Below are 25201 nucleotides of genomic sequence, written 5' to 3'. Positions count from 1 at the left end.
CTAGCAGGCCAGGGGCTGCGAAGGTGGCTCAGTGGTAGAGCGCTTGCCTTGCATGCCTGAGGCATGCACCACATAAGCAAAAAGAAAAAAGCTGGAAGTGGTGCTGTGGCTCAAGTGGTAGAACGCTAGCCTTGAGCTGACGAGCTGAGGACAGTGCCCAGGCCCAGAGTTGAAGCCCCACGACTGGACCCAAAAAAACAACAACAACAACAAAAAAAAAAACTAGCAGGCCTGTGTATTGACTTTCCTGTCCTTCATAGAAAGCAGGAAATGTTTCTCTTCCTTTTGTTTACTGGGTGTAGTTCAACTGGTACAGTGCATGTTAGCAAACACAAAGCACTAAATTCCTTATCTGGTACCCAACTTTTATCATTATGATGGTACTATGCTTTTACACAGAGTATCTTTATTTTTAAATACTTTTCTGAGATTTCTGTATTAAATTCAGAACCTTGAGTATGCTACGAAAGTACTCTCCCACTGAACTATATCCCCAGCTCCTAAAGAAGATCCTTTAGATTGTATCGTGACAGTAGATTTTGGATTTATTTCAAAATAATCTGGAGTAGAGAGAGTGATAAAGTGAAAGCATGATTTGCTGAGTTGATAATTATGAAGGTGAGATGGGAGTATGGAGGGCTGGGGGGAGGGCTCCGGCGATGGCCTCCTTAATAAGTATAAGGCCCTGAGTTCAAACCCCAATACCATCACTACCACCAAAAAAAAAAAAACAAAAAACAAACTAGAAATATGGGTATTAATTATTTGATTTTCTCAACTTGTAAATGTATAAGATTTTTCTTTATGAAAAAGAATTAAAAAACAGGTGTATAACAAATGTGAGTCCTACCTTATCCTTAGCTGAGGACTGCTTCCTGGCAGCTCTGGGCTGCTGAGTACTCTGCACAGCGACTGTGTCCCGGTGCTGGTCATGATCTGCCTCCTGTAAACTTCTACATCTGTTCATTTTCCCAGAAAGTACAGGTTTTGAAACCTATATAGATATAATATATACAACAAATAAATTTAGCAAATAAATGCTGGATATTGTCTTTAAAAAAAATCTCTAACACACTTGAAAAAATAAAAAGATGATTTGTTTAACTTTGATTCATAAAAATAGAAAGCATAAGGATTTAATTTTCTGAAAACAAGAACTATAGCAAACTCAGTAACATGTAAAATGTGATGTTCAGATATCTAATATTATGTTCCACAAATAAATATGGTCACTAAATAAATGAATGAATAAATAAAAGTTCTTCAAAAAAATCCTTATGATTCCTTTTGTTTTCTTACCCTTTCTTCTATTATAGGAAGTGAAATATCAATGAAAGGATCTTTTACTGTGGAGATCTTAAAAAGAAAACAGATTGAGAACTTCAGTTAGAATTCAAGTGTAGTCATTTTATTTTTTAAAAGATGCAAACTAATCAAATTTCCCAAGCAACTTAAAACTTCTAAATTAGAATAAATTACATGAAGTGTTAAGATAAAGCCATAAAAAAAGCAGAGCCTCTGAAAAGGTGTTTGTAGATTCCATAGGATATTTCAACTTTAAAGGACACCCTCTAACCTTTGTAAGAGAGAAATCAACTTCTGTGTTCAGTTTTCTGAACATTTAAGTAAGCACCATGTTATCACTTCTGTATTTCAATGTAACAAGCTAGAAGATATAGTTTATAATCCTGATTTCATAAGGATAGAGAAAACACAGAAAAGTATTCTATAATCTGGGACAGAAAAAAATGCACATACAGACTCCTTTTTATCATTAAAATCTGATAAAAGTCTAAATGTGTATCTTAAGCCCTATGCTTTCAAAAATATTGCAAAAGAAAAAAAATCTACAAAAATTTATGAATGCTTTAAATTGTAAAAGACGATATTTAAAATAAAATTAATACTAAACTCAAAAAAATGGGTGAGCTTAATAAAAATACTTTGTCACATCATATACATACAAAGTTTAAATCAATTGTTTTACAATCATCCTACTATGTTACTATGTCATTCTATTGGAACTAGGACATTGCAACTTAACATAGTTACTCTCGCCACAGAAATTTCTCTGACACTTCCATCTAAATAGGCAGCTAGTATAGATAGCATATTAAGATAGCCTTGCCCAGCATGGTGGCATACACTTGTAATCCCAGCCCTTATTAGGATGAGGCAGAAGGACAGTCAGTTCAAGGACAGTCTGGCTACATAGTGAAACCCTGTCTCAAACAAACAAACAAACAAACAAAAAATACTGGCTATGTTTCTACTGCTAATAGTTTTTACATGCCAGACTTGAGTGTGGACAAGTACACAATCATGTAAGTAAATCAACATGGTTTGATTACACAAAACTGACCAGTCCCAAGAAACCATTAATGTCTTTGAACTCATGTTTGTGAGTGTGAAATAAGTAGAATTTGAACTGGCACTGAAATTATGTCTACTAAATTATGTTCATGTCCTGACTTTATCTACTTGTACCCATCAATAAACACTGTGATACTTGAAAAACAAAAAAAGTAACACATAATAAAAATGATGTGGCTGTAATCTATTCCATGAAGTGAATTCCAAAGTACCTACGTTTGCACATTCTTCACACATGACTGTGCTAGTTAATTCACCAATAAAGATCCGATCTATGAAGTTCATTTTTACGCCTTCTTTTCCATATGCTGTAAAAATCATACTTTTTAACACAAAAAATCAACCATCTAATAGTGTTACATGCTATTAATTGTCTATTCAAACCTAATGCAAATAGGGAATTTTTTTTCCTGTATTGCATTTGGTAGTATAGTTTACTGTAACAATATAGGGTCTTTCACAATTCTGTAGGGCAAATATGACTACCAACTACTATGATTTCCAAAAACTAGTTGTTCTTAAGAGGAAAATAAAGCTATAACCACTATCCCTACTATCCCCCAACTGTTTCATTAACCCATTTAAAGCCTTTGTGCCTTAAGCTGAGTAGAAAGAACAATGAGGAACACTGTTTTCAAGACTAGCTGACAGGCCTCTGGCTATGAAAAGAGTTGTAAAAGACAAGTTGACATATCATAACCTAAGGTATTAACATGGGCAATTAACAACTCTTAGAAACACACATACATACATACATGCTTAATAATATTGTAAAAAGTTGAAAGTGAAGTACTTATAAATCAAAGGAAGCTGTGTCAATCATTTGTCACACAATAATCTGGGGTTGGAAAAATAGATATTCAATATATGCCATTAATGTAGTCTTGGATGAGTTATACACATTAAGAGGCTACATTATTCAATGATCTCTACTTTAAAAATGTCCTTAATAAACCATGAGGCAGAAATATATTAACAAAATTTAGCCCTCTTCAACTTTTCTTCCACCATTTTTGTGCCTCTACCCTCAAATTTCATAGAAATAGCTTCTATGGGGGGGGGGGGGGTATGTGTAAGGTCTCATACTCTCTCTTATCTTCTTACTCACAGCTGCCATTATATAAAGCCATGCCTCCAGCTGGCTTTTGGCTGGCTAACAGGAGATAAGAGTCTCATAGATTTGTCAGCCTGGGCTGGCTTTCAACCTCAATCCTCAAATCTCAGCTTCCTGATTAGCTGGGATTACAGGTGTGAGCCACCAGCACCCAAGCTTAAGTCATTAAAATCATTCAAAACTATCTTAAATACTGAATAACAGAGCACTTACATTTGCAAGTATCAAACATTTTACAGTAACTCTTCAAAATACTGGTGCATTAAAAAAATTATTCAAGGAATTAAAGGGAGTAAGATTACAGAAAGGGCAAGAAAAACAAGGTTGCTATTGTAAACATGCACTAGATGGCACTATCTCAACATAAAAAAACAAGAAGCATAACTGAAAAGCTAAAATTCTTGAACTCTAACTGTAATAGAGTTTAAGAGCATATAGTAACTATATTTAAGTAACTATATTTAAGAGTGTATGTAACAGTATATATGTATTTGGTTACAAAGTATAAGCATGTAGTATGAATATTATAAAATGGCAAAAATAGAAGTTAGAAATAAATAAAACACAATGTTTAAATGTCTCCTAAAACAATGACTTCACACTAACATTAACTGATAGCACAAAGCAGAACACACTTAGGATAAGGTAAATTATTAATATCAAAAGATAAAAATTTACACTATAATATCTATAAATGTGATACGCTTTCATTAATAATTTTTTTTTTTTGGCCTCACAATTGGCCAGATAAAGAGAAAGCACTAGAGTAGGTAAGATGTTCTTAGGGTTGACTATTATCAATCTCCTTAGTAGAATAATTTATTTACAATTTCTTTGGCACAGTTAAGCATACGTTAGAGAAAACTAGTTAATGAATTCATAAACCTACTTATCAAAATGTTAAAATACCTAAAATGTTACAACTTCTGAGGGAGGTTGCTACTTTCAACAATCTTTCAAGTCTTCCCAGATCTTACAAAAGGGCATGAGTGGTGTCAAGTTATTCGTTTGTTTTTTTAATTCCTACAATACATTCTAACATTTTCTATGTCTTACTAAAGTATCTTATAGCCATTGGTGTATCCTTTCAACAGTCCTACTTTAGAAAATTAGCTCCTACAATAATCAATTCTCCTACTATAAAGAATAGTGAATATTTTTTCTTTAGAAAAAAGCTTTAACAATTAAAGAGTCAACATACCTTTGACTTTTTTTCTAGTTTCTTCATCAGCAGTCCTAGTAGTTGGGTTGTTAAATGCTTTTAGAATGCTAGCTTGTATTCTCTGTAAAACAAAGTCAGTAAAATCTAGTCTATTATTAGTTAACCCAAGCCCATCCTATTAATAAAAGCAATTGGCTGGGAATGTGGCTTAGTGGTAGAGTGCTTGTCTCACACGCATAAAGACCTGGGCTCAATTCCTCAGTATCACATAAACAAAAAAAGCTGGAAGTGGTGCTGTGGCTCAAGTGGTACAGTTCTAGCCTTGAACAAAAGAAGCTCAGGGACAGTGCCCAGGCCCTGAGTTCAAGCCCCAGGACTGGCAAAAAAATTAAAGATTAAAAAATAAAAATAAAAGAACTTACAAATAGCAATGTAGAATTCAGCTCCCTAACTCTAAAAATAAATACTCGAATTCACAATTCAAAAAATACAAGAATTCAAACAAACACATGACCTTCCTTTAAGTCCTAAAATCCCATGTACCACCATGTTCAACTCTCAAAGATAGATGTGTACACCTAGGATTCCAGCAGTAAGAAGGCTGACTGAGGCAGAAAAATAGCGAGATTAAGGTTATATAGTGAGACCTGGTTTTTATAGTAAGAACTTGTCTTAAAAAAAAAAAAAAGAGGGGCTGGGAAGGTGGCTCAGTGGTAAAGCGCTTGCCTTGCATGCAAGAGGCCCTGGGTTCAATTCTTCAGCACCACATAAGCAGATAAAAGAAAAAAAAGCCGGAAGTGGCGCTGTGGCTCAAGTGGCAGAGTGCTAGCCTTGAGCTGAAGAGCTGAGGGACAGTGCCCAGGCCCAGAGTTCAGGCCCCACGACTGGACCAAAAAATTAAAAAAAAAAAGACAACTAGATCCCCAACTTACACCTTGTACTGGTATCAAGTTGTAATGGATCAAGACTAGAAACTGTGAAACTACTACAGGAAAAAAAAAAAATAGAGAAAATACTATAACATACAAGCATAAGCATTAACCTCCCGAATAGAACTCCAATTGCTCAACAAGTAAGAAAGAGCAAGGACAAATAGGATTACATCAAACCAAAAAGCTACAATAAAAGAAATAATCACTGGACTGAAGAGAAAGCCTATAGGAGAAAATTGTCATCAGCTCTATATCTAACAAGGGATTAACAACCAGAATATACAAAGAGCTAAAAAAGCTAACCCCCAAAGGATCAACAACCTAGTTAATAAATGGACAAGTGATCTGAACAGACCATTTTCAAAGGTAATACAAATGATCAGTAAATGCAAGATGAATGCTCAATATCCAGGTTATAAAGATAATGCAAATCAAAACAACGTAGAGATTCCATCTCACTGAAGTCCAAACATCCATCATCAAGAACACAAACAACAACAAATGCTGGTTGGGATACAGAAGAAAAAGGAGATCCTCATCCATCCACTATTGGTGGAAATGTAAACTAATGCAACCACTGTGGAAATCAGTATAAAGGTTCTTAAAATACTAAAAACAGAACTACCATAAAATCCAGCAATACCACTATTAGGCATAGATCTGAAAGAACATGGTTACAATAGAAACACTTACACACCTATGTTCATTATTCGCAATAGTCTAGCTGTGGAAACAGCCCAGATGACAACTGATGAATGGATCAAGAGAATGTACATATCTGTACATATCAGTAAGGAAGAATGAAATTATGTTGTTTTCAGGAAGATGGATGGAACTGGAGATCATCATGTTAAATAACCCAGATTTGGAACTTATCTGTGAATGCTAGACCTAAAAGATAAACAGATATGTAAGCACATACAAGATCATACACACAGATACACACAAATACTCTCTTTCTCTCTCTACCATATGTAACCGTGGGACAACTTGAGGGAATAAACGTTAGAGGGTGAAAATATTGAAATACATTGCATTGGTGAATGAATACAACAAACCAAAACTCACTAAAAGCTTTTGAACAGTAAAAGGTAGTGGGGATAAGATGACAGTAAATGAGGGACTGTATTGTATGTGTGAAACAGGTTCTGGAGGTTTTATCTGAATTTAGTTGCTAATAGTGATCATGTCTTTGGCAACTCTTAGTAAAAAAAAAAAAAAAAAACAAGTTTCTATTTTTACAGCTGTGTGTTGCTGAGATCTGAATCCAGAGCTTAATACACACTGGGAAAGCACTTCTACAACTGCGTAGCTACAGCCTAAACACTATTATTGATTGATTGATTGATTTTTGCTGGTCTGAACTCAGGGCCTGTCTCTGAACTTCTTTGTGCTCAAGGTTAGCACTCTACCACTTACTGCTTTTTTGAGAAGTTTATTGGAAATAAAGGGTCTCACAAGGACTTTTCTGGTCAGGCTGACTTCAAACTGTGATCCTCAGTGCTCAGCCTCCTGATTAGCTAGGTTTACAGACATGAGCCACCAGGACCCAGCTTATTTCTATACCTTTTGTATACATTTTATGAGATTCAATCTCACCAGAAGCTTTAAAAACTAAATTAAGCTAGGCACTGGTGGATCACGCTTGTAATCCTAGCTACTCAAGAGGCTGAGATCTGAGGATCACGGTTCAAAGCCAGCCCAGGCAGGAAAGTCCGTGAAACTCTCATCTCCAATAAACCACCAGAAAACCAAAAGTGGCACTGTGGCTCAAGTGGTAGTGCTTGCCTTGAGCTGAAGAGCTGAGGGACAGCGCCCAGACCCAGAGTTCAAGCCCTACTATCTGTGGGAAAATGTTTTCCTGTCTTGATCACAAGTTTTAATATTTAACCACTGTCTGAAATAGACTTTTATGGAGTGGAAATAATGTATCAGCTGATCTACCAATTTTGCTTCTCTGTTTAGAGAGACATTGCTACAAGTATTGCAAATAGCTTGTACAATAAAATTCTTCTTAGCACTGTAATTATGCAGAAATATTGAAAATAACAGATATTCACCAAACAAGGATTGGTTTGATGTTAGGTTGAAGAAAACAAGTGAACAAGTTTTCTGTTTTCTGATAGGAACAGATGAATATTACATGTTAAGTGACAAAAAACAAAGTACAGGAAAGTGTACACATGTTGTGTATCTCTTATCCAAAATGCTTGAGACCAGAAGTGTTTCTAATTTTGGATGGAAGATGCTAGACTTACTTCTGATATGTAAGCAATAGCGGGGCCAACACACAAGAATCCAAGAAGAATTAATAGGTAATTTATCAAGTAGAATAAAATGAATGAGTTAATTCCATACACAACCCTCCCCCCTTATTAGTTGCTTAAACTCTTAGGTTAAAATCATTTAGAGTAGAGACATTGGCCTGGGAACTACTAATATGTACAGCCCTCTAATTAGTTAGAAAGAAGGCTCAACCATTTATCTCTATCTGAAACCTCTTTCAAAGACACTAATATTTACTATAGTTTAAGTCAGTTTCAGACAACCTTCTTTAAAATAATTCTGTCCCACAGTGCATTAAGATGATATATTTTAAGTGGGTTTTTATTAGTTATTCCTTCAAGGTACATCTTTATTTTCAGGGAGAGGAGAGGGCTCTGCCCCAAGGCTAGCACTCTACCATTTTGAGCCACAGCTCCACGCCCAGTTTTGGAGTGGTTAATTGGAGATAAGAGACTCATGGGGATTTTTCTGCCCAGGCTGGCTTTGAACTGGGATCCTTAGATCTCTACCTCCTGAGTGGCTAGGATTATAGGCGTGAGCCAACAGCACCCAGCTGTCAAGGTATATTTCTTGGTTCAATAATCCCAGAATCTTTTTAAAACCATTCTTGGGATACAAGTATCACATTTAAATCTAGAAATATATATAAGGATGGATTTCTCATCACGGAAAAAAAAGACAAACTCTTTTAGAATCTGGAAGAGGAGCTATGAACTGGCAGGAGGTATCTGTTGAATAAAGGAGATCTTGAACTAGACACAAGCACTAAATTTTCTATGACCTGACGTAGGGGTTAGGTTTGGAATTAATATGAAGCTAACATCACTCACTGATCCTACTGAGAGAACAAGCAGAAAATAGTATCCATTAAGAACACACAAAAAATATATGGGTAATTGGGCGCTAACACTGGTTGGTAACAGATCTCATAAAGTGATATATCTTTTAAAAAACAATAAAAATGTTATATTAATGACGAGTCAAATTAGAAGAAAAACAAAGACGCACAAATTTATGTTGAGAGGACTGCTTTTAAAAGAACTGCTTTTTACAAAGGGCAAACAAATTCAGCAGTGGTACTCAGTAGACACTATGCTGAAAATGAACTGTACAAACTTGTGGTGGGAATGAGAGGGAAAAATTGGGAGAGAGTGAGGGAAGGGGTGATGCTGTCCAAAAAGAAATGTACTCATTACCTGACTTACATAACTGTAATTCTTCTGTACATCACCTTTATAACAGCAATAAAAATTTCTAATAACTGCTTTTAGTAAATGTTGACTATATAATTTGGACATAAAAATGCAGAACTTCTACACAAATAATCCCTTTAGCATTATAGTCAATCAACTGTACAGTCATAAAAGAAATGAACAATATGAAAGGAGGTCAGTAATTCTTACTTATTTCTAAAGATTCTGGTGGCAGCCCTAACACTGTAGCTTTTCTTCAATCAAAAACACATGGCAGTGACACACTCCAACCCAGCACGATTAACAGCTGTGGCGTTCCCAGGTCAGACAATACAGGTCCTGTCTGAGTGCTCACTGTGACTGACCGCCATGCTGCTCTGGCCTATGAGACTGAACAGACCCACAGACTTGACATTTTAAATCTGCTCATACTATCTAAAGCCCTCAAACAGCATTAGAAAGGTAAGAGCTTTCAAAACCAGTATGCCTGAGTCATTAAGATACTATGTAGTGAGGCCCAGGTCAACACTTTAGACTGTGTTTAAAGAATGGCCTTAATATTAAAAGACTGAAAGGCTGGGTAGGGAATTGTTCAGCAAATCCCAAGGAATTGGCTAATATATGACCATGGTTATTAAATGTAAATAATGTGGATAAAGGTTAGTTAACCGTTTGTGCAACCTTGCAGTGTTTGTAGTATGAAAAATAAATCATATTGACCACCTAGAAAAAAAAAAAAAAAGATACTATGTAGTATTGTGAAAAATATAATGCAAAGAGCCAATTTGAATCCATTTGTAATGACACATTACTACTATGTAATACAAATATTTCTGCAAATATACTTCTGAAAAAAAAATGCTAGCCCACTGATAGTATGAATTAACTGAGAGTAACTAGTTTATCATCTGTAGGTCCAGGGCAAGTAAGTTGCATTTATTTCATAATATAAGGAACAATCTCTCCCTGTCTTATGTCTACCCTCTCAATAAAAATATTAATATACTATAATGTCTGAATCCAATTTGATACTCTTTTAAATAGTGAAATCACCATAGTTAAACTTTAAATGGGAGGCTTAAAATATTGTTGCAACTGATAATAAAAATTAGCTAATTTGTAAGTGGTTAGAAAGACTGGAGTTTGAATTTCTATTCTAAATACAATTTCCTAGCCATAAGAAAATATGATCAAATATTACCTCAGAGGGATTATACTATTGTCCAAAAATGTAATTATGAATCTCTTAACTGATTTTTAAGAACAAAATATAGGCAAAGCATAATAGTTACTATCCTGTCGAATTATCACTTTACTCCAATTACAACATTTCCCAGAAATTAAAAATCCCTGAGAAAGCTAGCTAGAAATAACTTATTTCCAGGATTATTACTTGTTATCATCCCAATTCAAATTCTCAGAAGAGGATGCAATGAAGTTAAAGCACAGATAACTCATTCAACAAACATTCACAGAGCACTATGACAGGCCCATGGGATGGAAAATACACAGCAACATCTTTCAAGGACAGCATAAGAGAGGTGACAGACAATGACACCTTCTACAGAGAAGGTCATAGCTACATAATCAAAGTCTATATAGAGTGAGACCTCGAAAAGGGAGGAGCACTTTGAGAAGCTGAATTCAATATTTAACATGAAGGTCAAACAGCAATAATTAGAAAATTGTACTTTGTAACAGAAGGGAGAGATTAATTCATTTTTTAATTTTTAAGATAATTGTAATAAAATGCTAGAACCATAACTATCCACAGAAAGCTGGCCATTAGTAATTGTGCTACAATTCAAACAAAGTAGACCTTAAAAGGCAGAAGAGAAGGGCACAAGAGTATAACCCAGTGGTAGCCTAAAACTTGTGAGGCTCTAGACTTAATTCCTAGACTCAGAAGAAAGATAAAATAATATATAATGCATTAAAATAGAAAGAAAAAAAAGCACACAGCCTAAAGTCTACAATGTCTAATAATATGTAAAACAGACATGTAAACATTTCATTTATATTTGGCTTTTTGTTTTTTTAGCCCGTCGGGAAGCTTGAACTCAGGGCCTGGGCTCTGTCCCTGAGCTTTTTCACTCAAGGCTAGTGTTCTGCCATTTGAGCCATAGTGCCACTTCTGGATTTTTTTGTTTATGTGGTACTGAGAATCAAACCCAGGGCTTCATTCATGCTAGGCAAGCCACATTCCCAGCCCATCTTCACTTGTTTGTTTCTGTCGGTCATGGGGCTTGAACTCTGGGCCTAGGCACTGTAGTCCATTGGAGATAAAGAGTCTCATAGACATTCCTGTCAGTGCTGGCTTTGAACTATGATACTCAGATTTCAGCCTCTTGAGTAGCTAGGATTACAGGAATGAGCCACCAGCACCTGGCTTATATTTAGCTTTTTTAAAATCACACATTACCAACTATATTAAGTAGTACATTTGCTGGAATGGAAAACAGATTTTCATTTTTTTTATCCTAATTTAAATTGTCAGAGTGGTCCACAGTGGTATACAGAGAACAATTCTGAAGCTGAATGAAGACTCACCAGTGTCTTCTGTGAGCAAAAAGGGACAAATGAATGTCTTACTCTATTTTCCATTACTGTAACAAAGTACAAGAACCCAGTAAATTCATAAAGAAAATTTACTTAGGACCATGGCTATGGACTCAATGTTTAGCATCTGGCCAAGGCCCTTCTGAGGGAATTACTATGTAGCAGAAGGTATCACATGGCCAGACAAATACAAGCATGCTGGCTTGAGTGCCTCTTCCATTTCTTGTTAAACCACCAGTGCAGTTATGGGGCTTTACCCTCAGGACCCTCAGGACCCTATCTAATCCAAACTACCTTTTAAAGGCCCCACTTCCAATTACCACTAGCACATGTCATTAGTGATTACAATTCTAATATATGAACTTTTGGGGGGCACATACAAATCACAGAAATGCAGAACATGTGTTCTGTATTTGACATCTGTAATGCTTATACTTTTTCTAATAAATTATATCCTATCTGCGTAGTACTTCCTCCTCAAGAAACTGAATTTTACTGATTCACAAGGCTGAGACTACACTCCCAACCTGATCTTGAATGAATCTTACTTAGCCCAGCACAGGAGACTGGGAGTTTAGAACTGGGAATCACAAGCAGCCAGTTGAACTTTTAAATACATGGAACTGTAGTATGCACGTTATGGTGATTATATAAATGAAAAAACCTACAGGAAAAATACCTTCAGATTCTTGATACCGTTCCTGTGTCACTGTGTCTATATCCCTATAATTTTCTTTGGCCTCAATTTTTTTGGGGGGAGTCGGTCGTGGGGCTTGAACTCCGAGCCTGAACTTCGGGCCTGGGCACTGTCCTTCAGCTCTTCAGTTCAAGGCTAGCGCTCTACCACTTGAGCCACAGGGCCACTTCCAGTTTTCTGGTGGTTTACTGGAGATGAGAGTCTCATGGACTTTCTTGCCCTGGCTGGCTTTGAACCATTATTCTCAGATCTCAGCCTTCTTAGCAGCTAGGATTACAGGCATAAGCCACCATTGCCTGGCTCAATTTTGTTTTGTTTTAAGAGGAATATTTCTATACAAACTTGGACTCGGTGCTCAAGGAATCTTCCTGAATATATGGAACTACAGACTTACACCACCACAGTGCCCAATTAAAATATCTACTTTTGGACTGGGAAGGTAGCTCAGTGGTAGAGTGCTTGCCTTGAGTGCATGAAGCCCTGGGTTCGATTCCTCAGTACCACATACACAGAAAAAGCCGGAAATGGAGCTGTGGCTCAAGTGGTAGAGTGCTAGCCTTGAGCAAAATAAGCTCAGGGACAGTGCCCAGGCCCAGATTTCAAGTCCTAAGACTGGCAAAAAAATAAAAAATAAATTATCTACTCTTTATTTAAGTTAGTTGAATTTTTTGTAGCCAAAAGGCATTAATAATTGATAAATTATCTCTAAAAGTATAAAAGAAAATACCCTTACAGAAAAAGAAAAACAGAATACCAAAAAATTCAAATGACTTCATACTGTATTTTCAGGTGACAGTAAGAATTAAGTCTCCCAATCTTTTTTTTTTTGGGGGGGGGGAGGAGGTTCTGGTTGTGGACCTGAACTCTGGGCCTGGGCGCTGTCCCTCAGCTCTTCAGCTCAAGGCTAGCGCTCTACCGCTTGAGCCACAGCGCCACTTCCGGCTTTATTTTTCTGCTTATATGATACTGAGAAATTGAACCCAGGGCTTCATGCATGTAAGGCAAGTGCTCTACCACTGAGCCACCTTCCCAGCCCTAAGTCTTCTTGTCCTACATGTGTTAAGAGCATTAAGTAACATTACCTTTGTTTCTTCTGTCCTCACTGCATCCAGCAAATAATGAAGAAGCTCCTGACTATCCTGCTGTTGGAAACCTTTAAATCGGGGTGCCCTGTCATAAAAAACAAACCAGGAAAGTAAACAATAATCAACTCTCACTCTGTTATTCTTTTTTTTTTTTTAACAAGTATGCAGATACCATTTATTTGGTCCATAAGTACAGAATAGTTGTTATTTGAGTTTTACAGAACATCAAATATAAATAACCTGAAACTGTTAACAATACACAAAAACTGGCTCCTGGCAGACATACTAGGCAGTACGAACTGAAAATCTGAGCAAGTGAACATTGTTTTACACCAATATACAGAGTGCCAGTTAACATTTAAAAACAAGTGTCAATGCATAGCACTTAATACTTCTTCCGAATTTGTATCAGGTTAAGAGTATCACTCTGTTATTCTTATTCAAAATCACTGTAAAATAAGTCAATGATTGCATCTATTTCCTTCTCAACCTAATAGAAAGATGTGATTCTTAGATCTTAAGTTTGCACTGGGAACAAAACAGCTACCATTTATTAAGCAATGACTCTATGTCAAGTAAAGAACAGTAGTTTCACATAGTTTAAGTCATCTAATGCCAAACAATTTTACTGAGATGTGCTATCTTCTGTAGCTTATACTTGAGGACTCAGAAGGGTTATTTAAATAATTTGCAGTCATATAGTTAGCAAAAAAAAACTTAAACAAGGGGCTGGGAAGGGGCTCAGTGGTAGAGTGCTTGCCTTGCATGCATGAGGCCCTGGATTCCATTCCTTAGCACCACATAAGCAAAAAGAAAAATGCTGGAAGTGGTACTGTGGCTCAAGTGGTAGAGCGCTAGCCTTGAGCTGAAGAGCTGAGGGACAGCCCCCAGGCCCAGAGGTCAGGCCCCAGGACCGAACCAAAAAAAACCAAAAAAACAAAAAACTTAAACAACAATAACAAAAAAATACTCAAATCCAAGCCACTGTGGGTTTGATAAGGCCACATTTATCGTCTTTTTTTATTTTTTGGTATGGGGTTTGAACTCAGGGCCCAATGCTGTCCCTCAGCTTTTTCACTGGAGGCTGGCGCTCTACCTCTGGAGCCACAGCGACACTTCTGCTTTTTAGTAGTTAATTGAAGATAAGAATCTCAGGAATTTTCTTGACAGAACTGGCTTTGAATCTTGCCTGGGCTGACCTTCAGATATTACCATCCAGAGTAGCTAGGATTATAGGCATGAGCTACTGCCCTCAGCTTTATCTTTCTGCCTTGAAAAATAAAAAGTGGGGACTAAGAATGTGGCTTAGTGGTAGAGTGCTTGCCCAGCATGCATATCAAGCTCCAGTACTGGCAAAAATAAAAAATAAAAAAATAAGGTCAACTCAGGCATAACAATTTACCGAGACTCCATTCAAAATGTATTTCTTGGGCTGGGAAGGTGGCTCAGTGGTAGAGTGCTTGCCTCATATGCTTGAGGCCCTGAGTTTAATTCCTCAGCACCACATACACAGAAAAAGCCAGAAGTGGTGCCATGGCTAAAGTGGTAGAGCACTAGCCTTGAACTGATGAGCTAAAGGACAGTGCCTACATCTAGAGTTCAAGCCCCAAGACTGACAAAAAAAAAAAAAGCTTGTCGGTCTAGGGGCTTGAACTCTGGGCCTGGGCGCTGTCCCTCAGCTCATCAGTTCAAGGCTAGTGCTCTACCACTTGAGCCACAGTACCACTTCTGGTTTTCTGGTGGTTTATCAGAGGTAAGAATCTTACGGACTTTCCTGCCTAGGCTGGCTGTGAACCGTGATCCTCAGATCACGTGAGTAGCTAGGATTACAGGCTTGAGCCGCTGGCACGTGGCCGTATTTCATTTTAAATGCACAACATTAAGGAAATCCTAATAAACATGAATTACATTTATACTTGAAAAAAATGAATTTTGTGTAGCGACTTGGATCCTCTTCAAGAGATCTCATATGTAAGATATATGCAAAAATAATCTGAAAAACATTAAAAATTAAAAATCATGCCTGTTTTGGTATGTGTTGATGTCTAGACACATGAGGATTTTGCTTAAAGCATACAGTAGTACCTTAAAACTATTTGCCTCAAAGCTCATCTTTAAAAATAAGGAAGTAGAGGGCTGAGAATGTGACCCAGTGGCATTGTGCTTGCTCCGTAGGCACAGACCCTGGGTTAGATACTCAGCACCAAAAACCAAATAAAATAATTTCAAAAAAGGAATCTAGATCACCTTATATCTTTATACTTTTTTGTGCAGTTTACAATTCTTTAATTTTCTTCCTTTTGTTTTTGGTGGTCACAGGGGCTGAACTGTGGGCCTGGGCTCTATCCCTCAGCTCTTCATGTCAAGGCTAGCAGCCTACCACTTGAGCCACAGGGTCTCATGCATGTGGGGCAAGCACTCTACCACTGAACCAACTTCCCAGCCCCTAATTTTCTTCCTTTACAGTACTACATCAGAGACTTGAGTTAAAACAGACTTCTATATGATTCTCAGCTCTACCATTAAAGTACTTGTTGAGCTATTTCATCTCTGTGAGCTCTCAAATCCTTATTATAGGAATGATCACTTCTTAAGGATTATGACATAATCTGCATGAAGCACACACTTTCCTTCTATAGTCTGGGCAGTAACAACAACGTAAAAGTAGGACTAAAACATCTCAAGTTAAGTGATGAATACATTCATCTTTTGTAATGTGATTATTTGTGTTCAGACTACAGGTGCACTCACTTCTGACAAAGCTGGTTAAAAAGAACTTTAGGAGAAAGTGGTCCTTTTTCTGACTCCTTCATGCTGTGAAGAAACAGGAACAAGGCTGAGGTCAGTGGTCCAGGGCTCGCAAGTTCCACCACTAAGGGGTCCTTTAAAAACATAATCAACTTTATGTCAGGAATATAAAACTTCTTATTTTTAAAAATTATTTTTAAGTAGTGGTACACAGGGGTTTCAATATAACGTGTTATTTTATGAATACCTTGATCAATGTCACCCTTCTATCATTCTCCCTCATCTCTCCCAACACCCTCTCATTCCCTCACGTTATCTGGCTCCATTTTCATATACACATTAAATATGTGCATTAAATATTATGACTACATTCACCCATCGTTCCTCTTTCCATATATTTTAAAACACTGTTAAGAATTTAAGAACTATACTTTCTTTAAATGGTAATAACTAACTGCCCAAAAGAATATTAAGAAACTCTTCCTTTAAATTTGAGTATCTAAAAAACAAAACCGGATTTAGTGCCTTGTTATTCTCTGCGCTTTACTTAATAAAACCAGACTGAGTGAAATTACCAGTCTTTATTGGCTTCTAACTTTCCCTTAATGTGCTGTCCTGCATTTTCCTACAAGGAAAATTACCAACCTACTTGATATTTGTTCATCTTCACAAATAATCATGTTACATATACCAGTAAAACTCCATGTCATTCTTTTCTTCAAATATTTTAGTAATAAAAGAATGCATGGATAATTATGTGTGAAAAAATTGGTACTTTTGTGTGTGTGTGGGGTGGAGTTGTGGGGCTTGAACTCTGGGCCTGGGTGCTGTTCCTCAGTTCTTCAGCTAGAGGTGAGCGCTCTACCACTTGAGCCACAGAGCCACTTCTGGTTTTCTGGTGGTTAATTGGAGATAAGAGTCTCACGGTCTCTCCTGCCCGGGCTGGCTGTGAACCATGATCCTCAGATCTCAGCCTCCCGAGTAGCTAGGATTATAGGTGTGAGCTACTGCTGCCCGGCTGCTACTTCCTCTTTTAATGGAGAGAAATATAAAGCCTGGCAAGAGTAGCTAAAATTGTGATAAATTTATCTATTTTTGATTTTTTTCCCTACCAAATTTTGGTTTAGAAACCTTTTCAAACCTTTTCCTTCTGTCTTTCTTCTTCTCTCTTTTCCCTTTCTCTTTTCTTCTTTCCCTTCTCCTTCCCTTCTTCCTCTCTTCCTCCCTCCCTTCCTTTTGTCCCACTACTAGGGCTTGAACTCAGGGCTTCCAATACTTGTTTAGCTGAATTTTTCCCTCATGGGTAGTCCTCTACCATTTGAGCCACACCTCCCTTCTGGAGATAAGATTCTGGCAGCAGGAGCTTTAATGGAGAGCCTTAGATCTCTGCTTCCTGAGTAACTGGGATTGCAGGCAGGAGCCAGTAGTGCCCAATGCCTTTGTCTTCCAAAGCTGCCAGTATACTAGTATGAACAACCTAGATCACCACAATGGGCTAAGTATCTTTACAGCTATTTTTAATTGTTATGAAAATGCAGATCATAAACTATATACTGATCATAAATACAGATCATAAACTCTTCTTTTGGAAGAGTTCTATGTACAGATCATAAACTATACACATACTAGAGAATGCCAGAGAATATATTAGAGAATACATTAAGAGGATTTCCCCTCTCTTCTCCTTTCTTTTTTCTTTCCTTGCTTTCTCCCTCCTTTCTTTCCTTTTTTCCCCCCCAGATGGGTGTCTTGTCTTGCCAACTTCCCTCCTGCTTGCCAGGAACGAGACACACCCCTATGTTGGTTCTCCATTTCTAAATAAAACCATAACTACCTGTGTCAATGTTCACCAGTCCATCAGAACACCCCCAGAGCAGATAAAGTCAATTGATTACTTGGTGCAGTGAGATAGAACCCATCTTAGTCTCAGTGAGATGGTGTTATACAAGAACCTACATAGGATTTGGATTTTGATCATAAGAAGTGTAGAGTCGTTCTACAGGATGTCATCAGCATGGTATCATCACATGTAATTAGGTATGCCAATGAGAGCATATTCTTCACTTCTCATGTAGCTATTCACTTCTCATGTTGACCAAGAGAAAGGATATTGAGATTTTTCTAAATGGCAGTAACTCTGTTTTTGTCTGTGTTGAGATATTATGCAATATACCCTTAGTTTAGTGCAAACTCAGGGAGAGCTAATCTGTGTCCACTTCCCTCTGAGAGGATTTGACCGTCGTCTACCTGGGTGGGATTGAGTAGGAGTGGAAGGCCAGCTCTCAATGTCAATGGTTGGCTCTTGTTTCTTGTTTCTGTTTTCTTTCTTTCCCACTAAAAATCCATTACAAGATTAGACTTCAAAGAACTCCAGGGCTAAGAATGTGGCTTAGTGGTAGAGTGCTTGCCTTGCATGCATGAAGCCCTGGGTTCGATTCCTCAATACTACATACACAAAAAAAGCCGGAAGTGGTGCTGTGGAGCAAGTGGAAGAGTGCTTAGCCTTGAGCAAAAGAGCTCAAGGACAGTGCCCAGGCCCAGAGCTCAAGCCCAAGGACTGACATACTTGCATACATACATACATACACACATCAATCAATCAATCAATTGAAAAAAACTCCAGATGCTCACTATTTAAATCTAAGAACAAAAGTACTGAATTTAAGTAAATGTCACCAGTAAGTACAAAATATTAATCCATCCATTTTGCTCAACAAAGCAGAGATGTTTTCATTTTTTCCAGTGTAATTTTGTTTAAAGGCTGTCTCAATCTTTGAATTACTGGTTCAATGATATATTTGAACCGTACCATGAAGAAATTTTGGAAACTAACTGATTATTTACTTTAAAAAAGTGATTTTGAATTATTTTGACTATCTGACATTATACACACGTTATACATCTCCACACCTGTTTACAATATATTCAGATCCGTCTCATCCTATCACTGTCCCTCCCCCCTTCCCCAAACAATTTCAACAGATTTCATGTTGTATTTCTTTTCAATTATTTATTTAAAGCTCTGGAACTACCTTCCCAGTTTACAAATCTGAAAAACAGAAAAGTTGACTTTGGTGATATTGGTAGTTCATCTGAAAACAAGTATTATCCAGAGAGGTCTATTTACTCACCATCTGGGAATCTGGAGAGAGAGCAATTTTCAATTTTGTGCCATCTTCTCTAATCTCATTCATCGTGTCAATAAGTATGTAAGTTTGTGCCAAGTTCTAAACAAAAGTAACATAAAATTCAGATTCGCTTATCTTGTGCCTCTATCTTAGGAAGCTAATACTCTGACAGAATTTCATCTAGCCTAGCCCAAAAAAAAGCATTTAAAACATTTAAATTTTAATTAATTTAATTAATATAATTAAGTACACAGGCTAAAATCACTACCAGTGATGTTAAAATAGAGGACCTTTCGGAAGCACAGCATGAAGCAAAGGAATATATGTTTGATAATGGCCAAAGAAACTAAAAAGAAAACAGGAAAAGAACACTAAAAGAACAAATATCCAGGAATCATATGGTGGTCCGCATGTATGCCATGTATACCCATATAAATTAATTAGGTGATTATTTATCTTTTATAAAGCTTTTTGATGACTTTTACCTGGATGACTGCATTAAAAAAGCAGGTATTCCCTAAGTTTGTAATTCCTTTCACTGAGGACACACTGATGGCTTGCCTTCCCTTCTTTATTTCTCCCGTTTCATATTTTTCTTCACAAAGCTTTAGGATTCGAGCAAATGCATCTACAAGTTAAAGAAAATGTCACTGACATGAGATATGAAATTAAACGTCATTTGATAATTTAAATATATTATTTAAAAGTAAGTAAGATTGTCTCTTCGAATGAGTGTTCCTCAAAGACAAAAATACAATGCAAGCCCGGAGCCAGTGGCTCATGCCTGTAATTCTAGCTACTCAGGAGGCTGGATCTGAGGACTGAAGTTCAAATCCAGCCCAGGCAGGAAAGTCCGTGAGACTCTTATCTCCAATGAACCACTAGAAAAAAGTGGTGCTATGGCTCAAGTGGTAAAGTGCTCGCCTTGAGCTGAAGAGCTGAGGGACAGCACCCAAGCCCACAGTTCAAGCCTCACAACTGACAAAAAAAAAAAACCCAAAAAACAATGCAAATGTCTTTGGTTATATATTTTATTGCTATTACAGCTAATATAAACTCATTTAAGTATAAAAGAGCTATATGTCACATAATATTCTAGGTAAATTCTAGTTAATTATAAAGGAAAATAATTGAAAAACAAGTAGGAAAGACCTAGCTTCTAAATAGCATTTCCTATGAAGATCAGGATTCCTTAAAGCAAAGGCTGATTCTAAGCCTAGAGAAGCAAAGATGAAAAAGCAACTTAGTACTCATTACCTTACGTATATAAATCACCCTCTGTAAATCACCTTGTCAACAAAATTTAAAAAAGAAAAAGAAAAAGAAACCTATACCATTTTGTGCTGTATCAGGCAATAATGAAGTGGTAGAAGGAGCTCAAAATACACAAGCACTAATTTGGCCATCACAATAAATAAGGACAGAGTAATAGATTACTCATATAAGGAGACAGAAATGATCAGAGATTATTTTTTATTGTTACTGTAAAGATGGATTTTTTAAATGAAGAAAAAGGGAATGGGAAGAGTTCCTTATAAGAGAAGGAAAACTAATAAGCAGAAGAAATAATGAGTCAAGATTTTGTTATATTACTCTTTCTTGTGAGCTTTTCTGTTATCAAAGTTAAAAGCTTAAAAATGCCAGGTACCAGCAGCTCACACTCCTAGCTACTCAGGAGGCTGAGATCTGATGATCACAGTTTGAAGCCAGCCCAGGTAGGAAAGTCTGTGAAACTGTTATCTCCAAATTAACCACCAAAAAGTCAGAAGTGAAGCTGTTGCTCAAGTGGTAGAGTGACAGCCAGACTTGAGCAAAAATATTAAGGGACAGTGCCCAGGACTTAAGTTGAAGCCCCAGCACTGACATACATACATACATACACACATACATACATACATAGTTCTGGTTTCCAATGGAGCCAGACTAATGTCTTACCTATTCTGTTGCTTCAAAGTGGTCTGACCCAGTACCTGTGGCTTTTGCAAGGAGGAAGGGGCCTCCCCCCTCCCCACATACACATTAGGCCCCATTATCATTCAAATGGAAATAATAGGCTTTCTCTGAGGTTTCATAAAGATTAAATAGGCTAAAAATTGAGAGTACAAAGCATAGGAAGCATCATTTAAATGTTTGAAAAAACAGCTCTGATAGCCCCATCAAAAGAGATATTTGTGCCAAAATTCATGAGCCATCTTTAGTAATACATCACCTTGTCTGCTCTCATATTTTTTCTTCTGTTTATTCTTGTACATTCTGGGCATTTTTTTTCTGATTAGTTTGCCTTTCATACTGATTTGTAGTTTTCATGTCTCAGCCTTTTTTCCCATCCCTCCCTCCTTCTTCCCTTCCTTCCCACTTCCTTCATTCCTTCCATTTTTTTTTTTTTTCTTTATGGGACTGGAGACTGAACTCAAAAGTCTCACACATGCTAGGCAACTGTTTTACCACTGAGCTATACCCACCTCAGCTGGGTTTTTCTTTTAAAATGTGGAAACAGGGGCTGGGAAAGTGGCTCAGTGGTAGAGTACTTGCCTTGCATGCATGAGGTCCTGGGTTTGATTTCTTAGCACCACATAAGCAAAAAGAAAAAAGCCGGAAGTGGTGCTGTGGTTCAAGTGGTAGAGTGCTAGCCTTGAGCTGAACAGCTGAGGGACAGTGCCCAAGCCCAGAGTTCAGGCCCCACACCGGACCCAAAAAATAAATAAATAAATAAAATAAAATAAAATAAAATAAAATGCGGAAACATCTTATTTCACTGAGAAAAATGAGCTGGAGGTTTCTGTTTCCTTCATTACTTACATCTATTTTTTGCAATTTTTTAATCATAAAGATACTGCGCAGAGGGGTTATAGTTACATGAGTAAGGTAATGAGTACATTTTTTCTTTTTTTTTAATTGTGAAAATACCATACAGAGGGGTTACAATTACATGGGCAAAGTAATGAGTACATTTCCTCTTGAGAATTGTTACCCACTCCTTTGTTTCTGCCCAACTATCCCTTCCCTTCCCACCTCCCCAACTCCTCCCTCCCCACCCCGTCCCAAGTTGTAAAGCTTGTTTTCAACACAGTGTCTTGTATGTCGCATTGTTACAGTGGGTCAACCTCTATCCTTGTTTCAGCATTTTGTTATGCAAATCTATATCTTGAAAAAGATTTTTCTTCCAAGTCCTAATAACTTTTTTTTTTTTTGGTCCAGTCATGGGGCCTGAACTCTGGGCCTAGGCGCTGTCCCTCAGCTCTGCAGCTCAAGGCTAGTGCTCTACCACTTGAGCCACAGCGCCACTTCCAGCTTTTTTCTTTTTGCTTATGTGGTGCTGAGGAATCGAACCCAGGGCCTCGAGCATGCAAGGCAAGCGCTCTACCACTGAGCCATCTTCCCAGGCCCAGTTCTAATAACTTTTAAGTGATGCTGCAGCATCTTTTAATAAGGTGAAATTTCCCTTCTTTCCTGTTGCACACACGTATACACACACACACACACACACACACACAAACAGGGCCTAGGCTCTGTTCTTGAGCTTCTTTTTTGCTCAAGGCTAGCTGTACCACTTAAGCCACAGCTCCACTTTTTTTCGGTAATTTATTGGAGATGACTTTCCTGCCCTGCCCAGTCTGGCTTCAAACTGCAATCCTCAGCTCTCAGACTCTTGAGTAGCTAGGATTATAGGCATGTTTCACTAGCACCCAGCTTCTGGTTTGCTTTTTTAAAAAGTATTTATTACTGGTAACTGATGTCCAGACATTAAAGAGTTATATTTAACTCTCAACTCCAGACTCCTGTCTTGCTAGCTCTTCTCTGCATTAACTTGGGATTCTGACATGGCTCCTGTCTGGGTTTGCAGACAGAACAATTTGCCTCTTAGCCCAACTAGAACCTAGAACAAGTAAGTTTCAGACTCTCATTCTATCTGTTGATAATAGATGTTTTCATAGTAACTTTTAAGATATTCAAGATAAAAGAGTAATTCAAAGTACTACTCCATTTTTTTTTTCTTTTTTTTGCCAGTCCTGGGCCTGGGCCCTGTCCCTGAGGTGTTTTTTTACACAAAGCTAGCACTCTACCACTTGAGTTAAAGCGTCACTTCCAGCTTTTTCTGTGTATGTGGTACTGAGGAATCGAATCCAGGGCTTCATGCATGCAAGGCAAGCATTCTACCACTGAGCCACATTCCCAGCCAACTCTACCTTTTTAAGCAAAGCAGTTAAGTGATTTTTACATTTACAAAACTTAAGTTCAGAAAGGTTAATTAGTATTTCTCAAGACCATAATAAAATTATAATTATAAATCCACTGTCATTTTGCTACCTATATTCTCATGAATAATTTATTTTGAATGAGAATAATTATAAAAGGGCAGATTCTTATAGATTTGAGTATATGAAACCCTGACAAATGACTCAAAACATTCTTGGTAATGTTAAAAGAAAGTTTTAAGAATGTAAAAAAAATAATGTGGAAAAAGTTTTAGCTTTTAATCTGAAAAATGAACAGTTGCAAGAAAAAAAGTTACAGAATATTTAATATTTAATATATGTAAGTATAAACACTCACTTATAAAAAAATAAATAATAAAAAAAAGAGCAAGGAAAAAATAAAAATAGTCTCAGAAATAAATTATCTTTTAATCTTAAAAAAATTTAGAAATCATAGCATACAATAATTTATATATGTATGTACCATGTTTACCCATTAGTTTTTTAAAACATCTGGGATAACATCCCAAAGTAAACAATGTTCATAAGACCATCTGGACAAAACTGCAGGCAAAAAAAAAAAAAGCATAAACATATGGAAAAACAGATTTTCTCCTTCCCTTCAGCAGAAAGGGATGACAAATGTCAAACCTAGATATGTCCACGCTTCAGTGTACGATGCTTTTCAGCACCACCTGGCTCTCCATGCACAGCCACCAAATATGGACAGCACTGCCAGAAAGAACATGTCCACAGGGCAATGGCAATAAAAACTGTTTATTTCATGGTTAAATTGCCACTTCACACACGTGGCAAGGCTCTGTTGACTTTTATATGTCAGTCTGTGAGAAAATATCAACATCAACCATGTTATTAGGTGTGAGGATCAAATAGATCAGATCATTAATTTAACTGGAAAACAGAGTAACATTTTAGTTTTGCATTTTAAAAGTACAAGTTTTCTAATATATAACAAGTTAAATTGATTAATCAAATGTTTATGGGGTGTCAGACAATATATGAAGCACAACAGTAATTTATACTAAATTGCTTAGCCTATGACTAGAACATAAGAATATAATATGAACAGCACTATTGTGTTAGGCCTTAAACTTATAGCATTAAACATTATTTCAGTAAATCCTCTGTAAACTAAGTATCATGTTGTCTATTTGTTTAGTATTGTATGCTCAACTGCGTATGGCAGCATATGCTTAATCAGCACCATGGAGACTGACATGAGCTTGGTCTAGCCTGAGCTATGGAGAATTTTGCTTCAAAAGAGCAAACCAAAAGACAGAAAGAAAAGAAAAGAAAAAATATCGGCTGAATATCTAGTTCAAAACAGAGGTATCAGACTAGCATTTCAATTATTTGACAAATATAGGTATGTGTGTTTTAGTAGGACACAATTTATAACTTCTAAGAATGATTGTCATTTCCTTTATAGAGATGACAAAGCTTTCTCAGTTTGGAAGTGTGGATGTTTTAAAAACAACTCTCTTCTTCTTTCCAAACAGAAAATCTAATAGTCTAAAAACTAGACCTCAAGATGTTTTGCAATATAACTAAAAAGACAACAACAAAAACAAACTGTGAAATTGTGATTATCAATTGCTTTGTTCATTTTAAGTTTATTTGCATTTACTTTTTTAAAAAGTACTACTTATATTTGAAAGCATTTTATTAAAAAGGATTTAATATATTCTACTGACACTGTCATCAGAA

At 36.9% G+C, this 25201-nt stretch overlaps 1 protein-coding gene across 1 annotated transcript in view; it reads right to left on the bottom strand.

Moving 5' to 3' along the window:
- Usp45 (ubiquitin specific peptidase 45) overlaps window positions 1–25201 on the bottom strand; it is a 62537-nt gene that overhangs the window by 14199 nt on the left and 23137 nt on the right. The window contains exons 6-13 of the mRNA XM_042679610.1: window positions 19763–19905; window positions 19281–19376; window positions 16153–16283; window positions 13399–13486; window positions 4689–4770; window positions 2590–2681; window positions 1300–1356; window positions 851–994 (exon numbers count right to left, since the gene is read on the bottom strand). Coding sequence (XP_042535544.1) covers window positions 851–994; window positions 1300–1356; window positions 2590–2681; window positions 4689–4770; window positions 13399–13486; window positions 16153–16283; window positions 19281–19376; window positions 19763–19905 — 833 coding nt within the window. The remainder of the gene's footprint in view (window positions 1–850; window positions 995–1299; window positions 1357–2589; window positions 2682–4688; window positions 4771–13398; window positions 13487–16152; window positions 16284–19280; window positions 19377–19762; window positions 19906–25201) is intronic.

Source organism: Dipodomys spectabilis, unplaced genomic scaffold (genome assembly GCF_019054845.1).
Source record: "Dipodomys spectabilis isolate Male_0828 unplaced genomic scaffold, ASM1905484v1 ptg000053l, whole genome shotgun sequence".
Classification (NCBI taxonomy): Eukaryota; Metazoa; Chordata; class Mammalia; order Rodentia; family Heteromyidae; genus Dipodomys; species Dipodomys spectabilis.
The sequence above is the reverse complement of the archived record's forward strand: the minus strand, read 5'-3'. Positions and strand labels throughout refer to the sequence as shown.